The 15,936-nt window shown below is 46.4% G+C and overlaps 1 protein-coding gene across 4 annotated transcripts in view; it reads right to left on the bottom strand.

The window, feature by feature from the left end:
• The window catches only part of NKIRAS1 (NFKB inhibitor interacting Ras like 1), a 156,204-nt gene that overhangs the window by 14,928 nt on the left and 125,340 nt on the right, over nucleotides 1–15,936 (bottom strand). For all 4 annotated transcript variants that reach the window (XM_086942150.1, XM_086942153.1, XM_086942151.1 and 1 more), the window contains exon 3: nucleotides 441–682. In XM_086942150.1, the coding sequence (XP_086798276.1) occupies nucleotides 441–682 (242 nt within the window). The remainder of the gene's footprint in view (nucleotides 1–440; nucleotides 683–15,936) is intronic.

Genomic DNA, 15,936 nt, shown 5'->3' with positions numbered 1-15,936 from the left:
TCCCGAAAGTCCACTATGTTCTGCTTCAAGAAGAATGACCAATTTTCTTGTAGTGGACAGTTCTAAGACCACTGTCTGAGTCTCTTTAATCGCTCACACAGCTGAGTAATGTGGTTCTGAGGTCTAACATCAGACTATACACTTGCTGCCAGCAGGTGACATAACAAGAGTAGCCACTAGGGGTCAGTGCTGCATGAAGTCTCTCCGCCCCTCCCACATGAACACACACTATTGGATGGCAAAAAGCACAATGGAGTTTGGAGGGAGTTTCAGAAATACCACAAACACCCTCACTCTCTCAAATAAAAAAAATGAACAGATAAAATTAGTTGAAAACAGTAAAGTTTGGGAATTAACATTTTGCCGTAAAGATTCTATTGGTGCAAAGTGGAATGTTTTACATGGAAGGAAACATTTCTCCTCCAGGTCCTAATTCTCACCTCCTTCTTGTCTCTAAATCTGTCAATTTCTTTTTTCAGCATCTCCACTCTTCTGAAGGACTCTAGGCTGTCAATGCTGTAGACAAGTACGAAGCCATCCGCAAAGGAGAAGTAGTGCTTGGGCAAGTCTACGCCTTCCTGTAGCCCCCGCGTATCGTACAGGCGCAATTGTTCTCTAACGGACCGGTCTGTTTCCACGGAGGCGATGTACACGTCTTCTTGAGTTTCATTGGCCTCCAAACCTGGCAACAAGTTGGACACAAACAAGGACAATGATAGTGCAACATAGAATAAAGAAAATAGATTGCAACAACGAAGCTGGTAAATGCTAGCTTTCAATCTAACTTTTTTTAAATCTGGTAGTCTTTACCTATCTGCTCCCACCTGAGCCAATATCAATGGACTTAACTGACAACCCATTTACGCAAACAGAGACTGTAGAAACGACCCGAAAGGAACAGCATTTGGGGGTGCAGAAGGAGAAGTATGACCAGTAGAAAACAGATACTGCGTTAAGGCAATATGATGAGGTATCCGTCAAGAGGAGAAATACCAACTTATGAGAAATTTATGGAGTTCACCATGTATTGTCTGGAAGAGAGGAGCGAGAGAAGTAAACTAACATTCATTTCATATTTATTTTAGTTGCTATAATGAACATTCACTTCGCAGAGTGACAACACACTTTACAGAACAATAGTACGAAGTCGATGTGGAATAAAACAAGTTTGATAGTCCGGGGAGATAGCATTATTATTGGTCAACAGGTCCGGCGTTGGTGTTAAATCTGGCGCTTGCTACCAGCTTTTTGGCAATTTTTGTTTTGTCATGGTTTCTGCAAAACTTTATTGGCTAAGGAAAGAAGTGTTCACCATGGTACATCTGGGAATTAAGAGAACCACCTTGTGTGGGGATGTGCTCCTTGTGAAAGGGCAGGATGTCGTAACTCATAGTTAAATCAGTCAATGGGTAGAGTGGGCAGATACTTTGCTCCTTGATGCACGCTGGGGTGGGTGAAAGAAATATATGAATGACAAAAATCACAGACTAATGGATGAAGTCTGACTGAAAACCCCTATAAGTAACCATGTTATACATACTTTTAGTAAAATCCAAAGGTCTTGGTGAAAACAGGCCTAAAAAGCCCTCTATCTGGCATTGGCTGCTAGTCTCAGAAAGAAGGCAAAAAAAAGGTAGGAAGCAGGGAAGGCAAAAAACAAGAAAGAAGGGAAGACGAAAAAAAGGAAAAGGAAAGAAGGAAGAAAAGAAGGAAAAATGAAAGTAAGGAAAGAGTGAGAAAGATAAAAAAACAAGAAAGAAAACAAAAAGAAAGGTAAGGAAAGAGGGCAAGAAAAAAGAAATAAGTCGAAAAAGGGCAAAAGGAAATAAGAACGGAAAGAGTGCAAGAAGGAACAAATGAAAATCAAAAGGAAAGGCTAAAAAAAAAAGGGAAAGGAAAAAGGCAAATATGCAGGCAAAAAGGAGAGTAGACAAAAGTAAGTGAAGAAAAAAGGAAAGCAGGCAATAAAGAAAAAGAAGGAAAGGACAAATGAAAGGCAAAACAGAAAGAAAAAAGACTAAACAGCAAGAACCAAAGGAAAGGAAAAGAACAGTGAAAGGAAAGATGACAAAAGAAAGTGAAAGAAGTCAAGAAGTCAAAAAGGAAAAACTGATAGGAAAAAGGTAAAATGAAAGAAAAATAGAAAAAAGTAAAGAAGCTATGAAGGGAAGAAAGGAAAGGAGTCAAGTGAGGAAAACAAAGAAGGAATGAGGAAAAAACGTATAGGAAAGAAGGACAAAAGAAGAAAAGGTGGCAAAATTAAAAAAAGGCAAAGAAAGAAATGATTGAAAGAAAGAAGAAGGAAAGAAATTACACGCCACCTATGTTTAAATAAAACTGTTACAACTGTGCTGCAAATTAAATATGATAAAGTTTTGTTTGCTTCCTATGCAAAGTTTACTAAAGAAGCATTGGGGAAACCAATTCCGGACAGCAACAAAATATGGTATGCTGTGAAATAGCAGCAGAGTATATGCTAATGTTGGTTCTGTCAGGAGAAGAAATTACTTTAATCAATCATAAACATTTATGGTTGAAGAAAGAAGAACACACCTAGTCTCCAGTCCATATCATTGCATCATTGCTTTAAGAATCCAAACCTTGGTGGACTATAAACTGATGCAATTCATCATCATCATCACTGACAAGAATCCAACCCCTGGTGGATCACACATGAAAATACTCTACTGGCTTTTGGTTACAAGCCCTACTGGCTGTCCCCCGTGTCCTGAAGAAGACGCGCCGTGACTCCTTCCTAAATCACACACTTTTCTGGGTCGAAACGTCAATGTACCTGTACAATCTATTCCCTACCCTCTCCACTTCATGTGAAAAGTGGAGAAAGCAATGTATGGACTAGAGATTCATATGTAGAGGGACGGATGTCCAGTGAATGAACAGGTTAGGTAACTCTTGTACAGCACTGTATATAGTCTATTCACTTAAAGCACTTTGTCACCTCTACATCACCTTATCACCGATTAGTTTGCCTTGTATAGTTTGTCAATAATGTTTTGCTTTTTGTGACAGCCTGACTATGTTACAACCAGATAAAATTGTAAAAAGAAAAGATTAAGCCGCTAATACAACTCCGTGTGTTCTTTTTCCTTCATGCATAAATGTTTATGATGGATTAAAGTAATTTCTTCAACCAACATTAGCATAGGCTCTAGACACCCAGTTTCTGAGGGTCACTGGGTCACCCCATTATACTTGATGTGAAAATGCAGCAGTCCATTTTAAAAGGAGTTTACAACACCATTGAAAGAAGAAAATCAACTGATAAATCTGGAATGTGCCCTGTGCTCAAATATGTCCTACTATCACATCAGGTAACACTTGCACTAAAGGGAACTACATTGTGTGCAGATGCCTACCTTGTGAAAGAGCAACATGCAGTCACTCCAAGTGACGGTAACCAGTGGCTTGCATAAGCTGACCCACTGCCCCATGCTGTATGCTGATGTGGGTGGAAGCAAAGCACACATGACACAACAATAGACCAACAGGTATAGAGAGGTGGCTGAAAGCCCTTTTAAATAAATATATCATACATATTAATTTAGTAAAATCAAAAGCTAATGGCTAATGCCAGACCGTAAAAGGAAACATTCCGATTGCTTATTGAAAACCTAATTTTTAATTAAACTTTTCTTGAACTTGAAAAGGGCAGATATTTGTCCTTTTGGGAGGGAGGGGGTGGGGTTGCAGTCTTTGATGAGAAAACCATCCATGTGAGATCACAAATGACAAAATAGGATTGATTATGGAAATTACATATTTATATCAAAGTACAAAAAATGTAAGCCATGAAGACAGAGGAGCTGGTTAAAAAGAAAATACAACTTGACCCAGCGTGTATGTTTGATTGGATGATTGTCCATTACAGATCTGATTTCAAATTCTACTGCAAACAGCTTTGCTCAGATCCTGGATTTGGCTGTAACTCAGCTGATTTCGCTTTAAAACACCAAGTGAGAGCGTGAGTTACAAACATTACATCAAAATAATTCACCTTTCCAGAGATATTACAAATTAGAACATTGGAATGTTGGGAGCTCCATTGAAAACAATGGAGTGCTCTGGTCCTATAATGGCTGGTATAAGCCCGGAGCTCCAACATTCCAACGTTTCTTTGTTCACAGCTTTGGCTGTGAACAAAGGCTTCAGGGAGCCTGAGGGGATTTCAATCCCCTCACACTCCCATAAGGCTTTGTTTTTTTTGTTAGAACAATCTGCCCTCTAGTGCAGAATGTTCTAATAGCCTTATAGCCCTTCGTAGCTGGGCTATACCGGCTATTAAAGTCCCTCTCCCTTGTTAAAGGCCATCGCCTTCGGCTCAGGCCTTTAACGCTGGAGAGGGCCTTTAATAGCCGGTATAGCCCTCTACGGCGGGCTATAAGGCTATATTAGAACATTGGAATGTTGGGACCTCCATTGAAAACAATGGAGTGCTCCGGGCTTATAATGGCTGGTATAAGCCTGGAGCTCCAACATTCCAATGTTTCTTTGTTCACAGGACAAGATCAACAGATGGATCCCTACCGGAACCAGAAAGACGGTCACCCAGGCCCCTGTCAGCAGTAGGCTGGACTACGGAAAGGCCCTCTACGCGGGAATCACAGCCAAACTCCAGAAAAGACTCTAATGCATACAGAAGGCCTCTGCGCGCCTTATCCTCGACATCCCCCGCCACAGCCACATCACTTCCCACCTGAGAGACCTGCACTGGCTCCCAGTCAACCAGAGGATCACCTTCAAGCTCCTTACCCACGCTCACAAAGCACTCCACAATGCCGGACCAACATACCTCAAGCGACTCACCTTCTACACCCGAACCGCCAGCTTCGCTCCGCTGACCTCGTTCTCGCCACCATTCCACACATCCACCGAACAACCACCGGCAGCTGATCATTCTCCCACCAGGCAGCCAAGACATGGAACACCCTGCCCATCCACTTACGACACACTCAGGACCTGATGACCTTCAGGAGACTTCTCAAGACCTGGCTGTTTGAGCAAGTAGCAGCACCGCCCCCCTCCTTTAGTGCATTGAGACCCTCAGGGCTGAGTAGTGCGCTTTACAAATGGTTGATTGATTGATTGATCGATGGAACTGTGAAATTTAAAATCAGCCATAGAATTATAAAAGTGCAAATCCATTGGTCGCCTTCTCTGCTTTCTGGGGAGTATTCCTTCTAGCCAGTATGAACCAAGCGCCCATTTTGTTTGAGAACAATAAAGTGCATGATTATTCACAAGGTGAAAAAGTGCAAATGCATCAATTACTACTGGATTTCAAATACATAGGATACATATACAGGGTTTCCAAACTAAGTATGCAATGCTAAGATCCTCAGTAAAAAGTCGGTAGTGTTTTAAAATTTCAGTCCATTTCTTTTGTGTATTAAATTAACAGAAAATAGGCGGATGACCTACAGAGAACAGTTCACACACTATGCCGTTCAGACGGGCTCCAAATCGGATTTGTGTTTGCTGAATCGGATCCGGAACCCTTGTTTATGACCGAATTGTACACACTTACCAATGACTGAGTACGATGCCTGAAAACAGGTAGGGCTGTCTGAATAGATTCCGAAAGGCATCAGGACAGGTTGGGTCTTTCAGAGCCAAATCGTACAGCTGTATGGACTCTTGTTTCCGAGCAAGTGAGTACGATGACTGATTCTGACAGCTGTTCCAAATCGGTTTCTCTGGAACAAATCGACTGCTGGAATCTGCCTTTGGGGTCCTATAGCAGGTCACTCTTCACCCGGGGCCTTCCGAATCTGGCCCGTGGGGGTATCCAACGGACCCCCCTTTCCACCCATGCACATTGTGGCGGGTACCAAGGGGTACAAGGTTTTCTCCAACCACCTCTTTCTTCGATGGCAGCCTGTGTTCTCGTTCAGAACATCGGCTCCTATTGAAGTCAATGGGAATCTGAAGGAATCTTATCCGGAAGCATCCAGATACATCTAAATCGCTTGGTCGGACTCTCCTGATCCTAGTCATCCGGAAAGCATTCCGGAAACAATTCGGTAGGAATGCTTTCAGAACAACATCGGAATCGACCCCTATGTGTCTACAAATAATGGTTTCAAAACTCATGAGTCCATAACCAACAAAGCTCCTTGAAACTGCGACGGAAAATAAGTTTCAGCAATATCAAGACATCATGGTTGTTTACAAGTTTATTACTTTGAGCAACCTCTATATATCTCACAAGGCATGGCAGAGGTTACTTGCAGGTGAGACGCTCTTTGCTTTATCTTTCAGGTAAGACTGGAATAAAACGTAAGTATTGGAATATCAAGTAATTAAATGGGTTGCTGAATTAAACTAACTGAGGAACAAATGTAGTTATCCTTATTGGATATACTTATCATTCAAGCGATTGACACCTTTTATGCTGAAGGGAACTATTAATGTAGTTATGGACAAACTGGATATGGGTTACCCGGCGAATGTCAGTGTTGGCTGTATTAATACACAATAGCAACAGTCGGGTTATTGGGGCATCAACAGATCTCAGGGGTTGATGGGGTATTGTACAGGCTCAGACAGGAAGCGGAATTGCCACTAACTGTCTTATCTAGCATTTGACGGACAAGATACTTTAGCACCAACGTGGAGGATAACCTGTCCACCGTTTTAGAAGTGCCACTTATTAAAACTCACTTTTAATATGGTGGACAAAATACCCACCATGTTTGTGATGAAGGTTCCCATCCACCAAACTCTAAATGAGGCCCTCGGGTTTGAATTTATGTCATCAATCAAGTTAGAATGGATTTTCAATTAAGAAATGTCTAAAGCTCACTACTTGCTCTAAACCATAATCGTGCGTAAACAAGTTTATACTTTAGAACTAATTAATATTTGGAGACTCAACATCCACAAGCAAGTTAATTAACATTTTTATCAGGAGTACATAAATCTCACTTCGAGATCAACCATGATTTTAAGTCACTGAAACAGCAGCCTGATCATTCGTAGAATGGTTCCGAGGGATGTTAGGGGTTTCTGTCCAAGAAGAGTGCTCAAAAATAGGTTTTGTAAGCCACGTGCAGATCGGTTTCTAAGGAATTTCGTAGCCAAAATTAGGAAAGTTTTCAAGGTAGAACTTAAAGAACATTGATTAAATAAACCAAAATATTAAAGCACCGACTCTTAAGGATGGCCTTTCTCGCTGGTGCTAAGGGAGACTCCACTCTCCCACCACAAGATTTTGGAGAAAAAAGTTCTTTGAGCAATTTACAGCACTTTTTTTTTTAAACTGCTTACGAACCTAAGGTTTTGGTTCTACAGTCAGTCCTGAATACTGCAATATTTTCACAGTGTTTTAAACACGTTTCAGGGGCGGCTAGCAACTTTAAAACTCTCGCATTTATGCGACTTTAAGCTATTGGCATTGTAATGACTATGCCTTTTATTTATGTTTTAAAAATGAAAACAAAAATAAAAAGCATTATCATTTGCAATGCCAATAGCTCAAACTCGCGTAAATGCGAGACCTATTGCATTGAAAATGCTTGTTTGATCTACCCTTCCTCTTTTTCTGTTTTTCTCTACTGTTAAGCTTCTCTCTCCGCTCCGCTGATACCAAAGTAAAAGGAGGGATGGATGGAGAGAGCCACCCTGCCTCTCTGTTAAAATGTAACGCGCACACACTGCTCATGACTGGGCTCGGTCCGAGGGCATAAATAAATGAGTCAGGGTCGCACGGGACAACTGGCTGAAGAGAAACCACTAGTGTTGTGTACTTACGTATGCTGTACTGTTCAGCGTAGGCCTGCACCCCCATGACACCGCCTACCACAATCACGTTCCTGGCTTTACTACTCCGTACTTGTGTCCCTTGGAAGTGCTCCGAAACATATTCTGAGTATCATAAAAACAGTCAGTAAAGTAAATGCCAAAAGGTAATAGGGTGGTTTTGAAAGTTATTTTCAAAAGAGTGGGTTGAGTTCAATAAAGTTTATTTTTTGTTGGCAAATTGTGCTTCTTCAAAGAGTTTTAGAGACAAATACGGGGTGGGTTGATCTCATTTAAAAGGGAAATGGGGGTTAAGGCATACGAGTTCAAAAACAAAGCGCATGTTCACAAGTTTTTGTCGGAGGCTGTAACTGCTAACACCGCAATCCTCATGGCAACGACAGACCCTCCCTTCCGCCCTCCAACCCAACTGCAAAGAGGTCTAGCACAACGATCCTCCTCTTCAGCGGTCTCCAATCACAGGCGGTAGGTAAAGCGTCAATCATAAAGCCTCTGGATGCTCATTGCACAAATACATTGTGCATGTCACATGTTAAACCCACCTCATAAACAAACCATTGGAATACCGAGAGAAGCGGTTTCCTTGACAACCTGTTTTATCAACCAAGCTTTAAAAAAAAAAACTGTTCCAAACCAGCATGCCCCATCACATCTCTGACTGGTTCAAATCTGGTTCGGCAGAGGTCGTAGTGTGAAATTGGCGTGTTGTTGCTTGCAGAGACGGTTGTTCGCTTCATGCAACTTTAACAGTGGGTTTGGTTGCGCGAATAGCGTGTACATCAACAGATTCGAATCGTGGCGGAAAGAGCGGCTGGGCAAGAAGATACAGGGAGCCATGGACGGACGCAGAGCAGGGGAAATGTCAGGTATAGATCGGTGGGAATGCCTGGGTGTGCGGACCAGCATTGGTAAATGGCTCATGAGGCACATTGGGTGGTTAACAATTGTATCTAATGACTAAAGTGAAGCCCAAAGCTGTTGTTGAGTAACAGATTAACCGCAAAATCAAGCATAATACAGGGGTATACATATCAGAAATGAATGTACATGTTTACAATGAAGGGCGCTGAGAGTAATTTGCCTTTGCCTTCACGGCATAGAAGATGGCACTTTAAGGTTGCTTTAAAGTCATGGGATGGAGTTAGGCCCGGATATTGCATTGCTAAAAGTAAGAAGTGGGAGGGGTGGGGAGAGTGCTCCTGTGCACACACAGAAGACAACTCTTGCAGCTGGGCGGGTTTGAGGCTTGAAGTCCGCGAGCGATGCGCTTGAGAAATTGCTTATTGAGGAAGAGGAAAGGCAGATGGCGGCTGCGCTCGTGCTCACAAGCGTAACCGCAAGCTTTATGCCACAAGCAAAAGCTTGTGGTAGGATTTCTAAAGCCCACTCACTAAATGTTTTGCCAGACCATTCCATGCGCTGGCTCAGGCGAGACCTAAAAAACAAGGAAGGTGGAGGCGGGAGTGGGGAACTGGAGGGTCCAGTCGTGATAGCCCCGAGGGAAAGGCAAAGAGGCAGGGAAGAGGAGGGGAGAGAGGCAGCGGGATACAAGAAATGGGGCTGTAAAGAAGGAGGCCCCGGAGTAGGGGGGGAGAGGAAGGCGGGGGGAGAAGAGAGGTATAGAGAAAGTAAAAAAAAGGGAGGGGAATCCACAGGGAGGGGGCATGGCAACACACAGGTGAGCACACACTGGGAGCAAGGAGCAGGTTGCCCAATGACAGATTGGGACAAGATTGATGAGGCCATAAAGAAGGGGACAGGAAGCCCTGAGCCATTGCCCCCCACATCGGAAACACGTCAGCGAGGGAGACCATATGAGGAGAAATGTGTCGGCCTTATCTTGCAAATTGTAAATGCTCCTTTCATATGAGGCGCTTTTAAACACCTCAATGAGCCACGCCTCATGTAACGCCCCCTTTAAAGGGATATTCACAGGGCTTTGAGTGGTATACAAAAACTAGGGTGGGTGATGGCTTATGAAATTAAGGGCGTGGCTTAAAAACGCATAAGCTAAAAATCTATGCTTCGCATAGTGTGCTGCCCACTGGTATTTTGCGGTTTCGGTCACTGCAATCAGATAAATGACACGACAGGTAACCATACTCCTACAACAAGCCAGGACTATTGGCTTTGTCAATGGTTGTAAGTTGAATAAGCAACAATTATGGCTTTTGCTGTATATAATATTGAAAATGCTTCAGTTCTGAAATGATGGGACTGTGAAAGAACTAAAACTAGTCTCTTTCAAGTTACATCAAAGGCTGTGATATTTGTGCCTTTGTTAATTGTGCTGTATTTCTCCTCTCTACTGTGCCCGGTTTTTGTTTTTTGTTAACCCACTGCATCCCCTTTTTTTGCCGCTATTTTTCCCCTCGCCGCTCCAGCCCATTCCCGGTTCCCGCTGCTGCGTCCCCTGCAGCCCCGTCCCCTCGTCTCCCATTGGCCTCCCCGCCTCCGAGCTGCTCCTCCCTCCCACCTCCCCATTTATGGCGGCCGCGCAGCGGCCGCACGCAGCGGACACGTCGCTGGTACGCCAAAGGCAAGCCTGTCTGCGCCCGTCCGTGCCTGGACCACGCTCAGCGCCAGAACCCCTGGCCCCCGCGAACACCACAACACCCGAATCCGCTACGACGCCAGCACCCTCCACGCACAACTCCGGACGAGAACACACCTGCTACCTGGCCACCCTGAAGCGCACCCAAGGACCCTTCACCTGCCGGAACTGCAGCTTCACCAGCACCAGGCTTCCAAACCGCCATATAAAGAACCCAACAACCTCAGATGCATCCTCCTCAACACCCGCTCCACCCGCAAACAAGCCATCGAATTCTGGGACCTTCTTGACTCTACCTCCCCAGACGTCGCCTTCCTGACGGAGACCTGGATGAACCCCACATCAGCCCCCGACATCGCCATAGCCATCCAGGAAGGCTACAAAATCACCAGCAGGGACCGTACCAACGGCGTAGGAGGAGGAATCGCCATCGTATACAGGAAAACCCTTAAGAGTCTCGACCAACACCGGCGACACCCTCAGCACCGACGAAAACCTGCACTTCCAGATCCACACCGATCCTAACATGACCCTCAAAGGAACACTCGTCTACAGATCCCCCGGACCCCGACCACAGTACAGCGACTCCATCGCCGACGTTGTCAGCACACACGCCCTCGCCTCCACGGACTACATCCTTCTTGGGGACCTGAACTTCCACCTCGAGAACAACAACAACACCAACTCCACCAACCTGATCGCCAAGATCGCCAACCTCGCCAACCTCAGACTGCTCGTAACAACACCCACCCACGCCGCCGGCACACGCTTGACCCCATCTTCACCATAAGCCCCCACGTTTCCTTCAACCACACCACCGAACCCCACTGGACCGACCACCACTGCATCCACTTCACCTTCAGTAAGCCCACCACGCACCAACGCACCCAACAGATGCCTTGACGTTGCTGGAGCAAAGTCACCGAAGACCAGCTAACCACCACCCTCGCCCAGAGCCCACCCGCCGACTCCACCAAACCCGACACCGCTGCCCGCAACTTCAGACAATGGATTGGCAACTGCGCCAACACCCTTGCCCCTCTTATGACACCCTCCACCAGCCACACCAGCAAGAAAGCCACCTGGTTCACTGAAGACCTTCAGGCCTCCAAACGAACATGTCAAAAACTGGACCGAAACCGCCCTCATCGCAGCCACAGACGACATCCGGACCCTGCTCGACAACAGAGAAACAGCGGCCCTCATCCTCCTGGACCTCTGCGCAGCGTTCGACACGGTCTGCCACCGCACCCTTGTACAACGCCTCAGGGACGTCGGGATACAGGATAAGGCATTAGCTTGGATCATCTCGTTCCTCGCCGGAAGAACACAGTGAGTCTGCATCCCCCCTTTCAGATCAGAGGCCACCGAAGTCATATGCGGCGTTCCACAAGGATTATCGCTCAGCCCCACCCTCTTCAACATCTACATGTGCCCCCTCGCATCCATCGCACGCTAACACAACCTCAACATCATCTCCTACGCAGACGACACCCAGCTGATCCTCTCCCTCACCAAAGACCCAACCACCGCCAAAACCAATCTACACGAAGGGATGAAAGACGTAGCCGAATGGATGAAGAATAGCCGCCTAAAACTGAACTCTGACAAGACGGAAGTCCTCATCCTAGGCACATCTCCCTCTGCCTGGGACGACTCATGGTGGCCCCCGGCACTAGGCAACGCACCAAAACCAACGGACCATGCTCGCAACTTGGGATTCATCCTAGACTCCTCCCTCTCGATGACCAGACAAATCAACGCTGTCTCCTCATCATGCTTCAACATCCTTCGCATGCTCCGAAAGATCTTCCGATGGATCCCCACCGAAACAAGGAAGACAGTCAACCAAGCACTCGTCACCAGCCGTTTGGACTACGGAAATACCCTTTACGCCGGAACCACAGCCAAATTGCAGAAAAGACTTCAACGTATTCAGAACGCCTCCGCTAGACTCATCCTAGACATACCCCACCACAACCATATATCCGGTCACCTGAGAGACCTGCACTGGCTCCCCGTCAACAAAAGAATCACGTTCTGTCTCCTCACCCACGCACACAAGGCACTCCACGACCTAGGTCCCAGATACCTCAACACTCGCCTGACCTTCTACACCCCCACCCGCCATCTTCGATCGTCCAACCAAGCCCTCGCCACGATTCCACGCATCCGGAAAGCCACCATGGGAGGAAGATCCTTCTCCTACCTGGCGGCCAAGACCTGGAACTCCCTCCCCACCCACCTCCGTCTCACACAGAACCACCTCTCCTTCAGAAAGCAACCCAAAACCTGGCTGTTCGATCTACCTTAAGCGCCTTGAGACCCTCCGGGTGAGTAGCGCGCTATACAAATGTTTGACTTGACTTGACTTGAGATGAACTGGCTCCACGAACGAACACCGGACAGTTACGCAGTCCACAAGAACGCCACAAGCAGACACCATCAACTCATCAGAGTCGCCAAGAGGGCCTCATTCAAAGACAGCCTAGATAACACACACAACAGCAAAGAGCTCTTCAGCATCGTGAAGGAACTCTCCAACCCCAGTTCTAATACCAACAACATCCCGCCCTCGCAAGATCTGTGCGACTTGCTGGCCACCTTCTTCCACCGCAAGATCACTGGATCCACGACAGCTTCAACGCCACGACCACCCAGAGAACTACCGCCCCCACGACCACCACCTGCACCAACCGCCTGCCCTCCTGGACCAGCATCAACGATGAGGACACCAGCGAGATCATGAACACCAACCATTCCGGACATCCGTTGGACCCATGCCCTCACCACATCTTCAACAAAGCCTGTACAGCCATCGCACCCCACCTCCGGAAAGTAATCACCATCTCCTTCGAGACCGCAACCTTCCCAAAAAGCTGGAAGCATGCCGAGATCAACGCCTTACTCAAGAAACTCAAGGCGGACCCCAAGGACCTCAAGAACTTCCGACCCATCTCCCTGCTGCCATTCCCGGCGAAGGTCACAGAGAAAATCGTCAACAAACAACTGACCCACTACCTCGAGGAAAACAGCATCCTGGACCCATCCCAGTCCGGGTTCCGCAGCAACCACAGCACAGAAACCACCCTCATTGCCGCTACCGATGACATCAGGACCCTGCTGGACAACGGAGAAACAGCAGCCCTCATCCTCCTGGACCTGTCAGCCGTCTTTGACATGGTCTGCCACCGCACACTACAAACACGCCTACACTACGCCGGGATCCAAGAGAAGGCGTTGGACTGGACCACATCCTTCCTCTCCGGAAGAACTCAGAGCGTCCGCCTCCCCCCCTTCCGCTATGAAGACACAGAGATCATCTGCATCGTACCGCAGGGCTCTTCCCTCAGCCCGACGCTGTTCAACATCTACATGGCACCCCTCGCCCACGTCGCCCAACAGCACAACCTCAACATCATCTCCTATGCCGACAACATCCAGCTGATCCTCTCACTCACCAAAGACCCTCACACCGCCAAAATCAACCTCGACGAAGGAATGAAGGCCGTCGCCGAATGGATGAAGAACAGTTGACTGAAGCTGAACTTGGACAAGACTGAGGTCCTCATCCTCGGCACCAACCCTTCAGCCTGGGACGACTCATGGTGGCCGACAACTCTAGGAACAGCCCTGACACCCACCGACCACGCACGCAACCTGGGGGTCATTCTCGACTCCACCCTCTCCATGACTAAGCAGGTCAACGCCGTCTCCTCATCCTGCTTCAACACCCTCCGAATGCTCCGCAGTATCTTCAAGTGGATCCCCACCGAAACAAGAAGAACAGTCACACAGGCCTTAGTCACCAGCAGGCTGGACTACATAAATGCTCTCTAGGCAGGAACTTCGGCCAAGCTCCTGAGACGACTGCAACCATCCAGAACGCCTCGGCACGTCTGATCCTCGACATCCCCCGCCGCAGCCACATCTTACCCCACCTAAGAGACCTGCACTGGCTCCCGATCAACAAGAGGATAACCTTCAAGCTCCTTACACACACCCACATAAAGCTCTCCACAACACCGGCCCAGCATACCTCAACAGATGACTCAGCTTCTACACCCCCCACCCGCCAGCTCAGCTCCACCGGCCTCACCTTCGCCACAGTCCCCCGCATCCGAAGAACGACCGACGGTGGGAGATCCTTCTCCCACCTCGTTGCCAAGACCTGGAACATCCTCCCACCAACCTACGGCAGACCCAAGACCTACTGGCCTTCAGAAGACTCCTCAGGACCTGGCTCTTCGATCAGTAGCAGCGCCCCTCCCCCCCCAGCACCTTGAGACTCTCACGGTAAGTAGCACGATTTACAAGTGTTTTGATTGATTGATTGAAAGGTGGTTCTGCTGCAGAGATGAGATTTTTTTTCATCATGAGGGGGAGGGCAAAAATAGAGAGCCCGACAGGGACTAGTCTCAGCACCTGCTTTTAAGAACTATCGGCAAGACCCGGCTACTTAAAGCCTTAGGTATACCTTATTTTCCCTCACTTCTATTATCCCCGTCCTTGTATTTTACCATCCTGGCATCAGTCAGTAGACAGTATGGCTCAAAGGCTTAGTGAGTAAATTACCCCTCATGTTACAAAGCTATGTAGTAGAGGTTCCTATAAGTTTACGCCAATCTCACAGGATCCACACACTTAAAAAGCTTAATCAAAATAGATTATGAAATAGCCCTGTATGGTTCATGAAATAACAAGCACAACAGCAAGTGCTCTTGTGACACAAAAGAAATAGTATCAGCAATACGTGTCCCCAACAGAGCATGGGCTATCATTTCAATGGCTGTTTTTAATATATTATAAATGCAATGATTTTAACACCCACATATTAGCTTGACATTTCCTGAAAAAGCAGAGTTTGATCCCAAATGACCACCACAATGCCACAAATGCTGAAAATGTGCAGAGGATGGCTACAATTATGCCAAGAATACCACAATGTGCCAAGGAGGGTCTTCAAATGCCAGTGATACAGTAATCACTGCAATGGCCACAATATGTCAAGACAACCCAGTTAATGCCAGGCTCACCATAAACACATGAATGCCCATAAAATGCAAAGACTGCTGGGCCTCTAAAGTACATACGCAGCCCACGCTGTTCTAAATACAATAAAAATAGGTCATTGTCATGCTAAAAATGCACACAGTCATCCCACCTCATCCTATTGGGTCTCAGACGAATCCTTTCCACTTGTTGTCGTTTAATTTTTCTATCTTAATTTCGATTTTTGCTCAAACCTGCTTTCTTTAGGTATTCCCTTAATTGTTCTGCCTTTGCTCTTGGCTAATATTATTTCCATCTATATTTTTCCCATTCTTTACTATTTAATCTTTCCCTATAGCTCCATCTTTCTTACCATTTCCCAGTTTTCTTTTTTAGTTACACATTTTCCCAAATGCCCCATTCTCCTTTTTTCCACACAGTTTGTTACTGTTTTCCCCTCTTCATATTTCATTCCCCCTTCTTTTGTCTTTTGTTCATTTTATATTTTAGGTTTCTTTTGTTCTTTTTTTTCATTCTCTTCCCATTCTCCCATTTGTTTCCTCTTTGTCTTTTTACCTTTCTCTGTTGTGCTTTCAATTTTCCTCTCTGTA

Source organism: Lissotriton vulgaris, chromosome 10 (genome assembly GCF_964263255.1).
Source record: "Lissotriton vulgaris chromosome 10, aLisVul1.2, whole genome shotgun sequence".
Taxonomy (NCBI): domain Eukaryota; kingdom Metazoa; phylum Chordata; class Amphibia; order Caudata; family Salamandridae; genus Lissotriton; species Lissotriton vulgaris.
The sequence above is the reverse complement of the archived record's forward strand: the minus strand, read 5'-3'. Positions and strand labels throughout refer to the sequence as shown.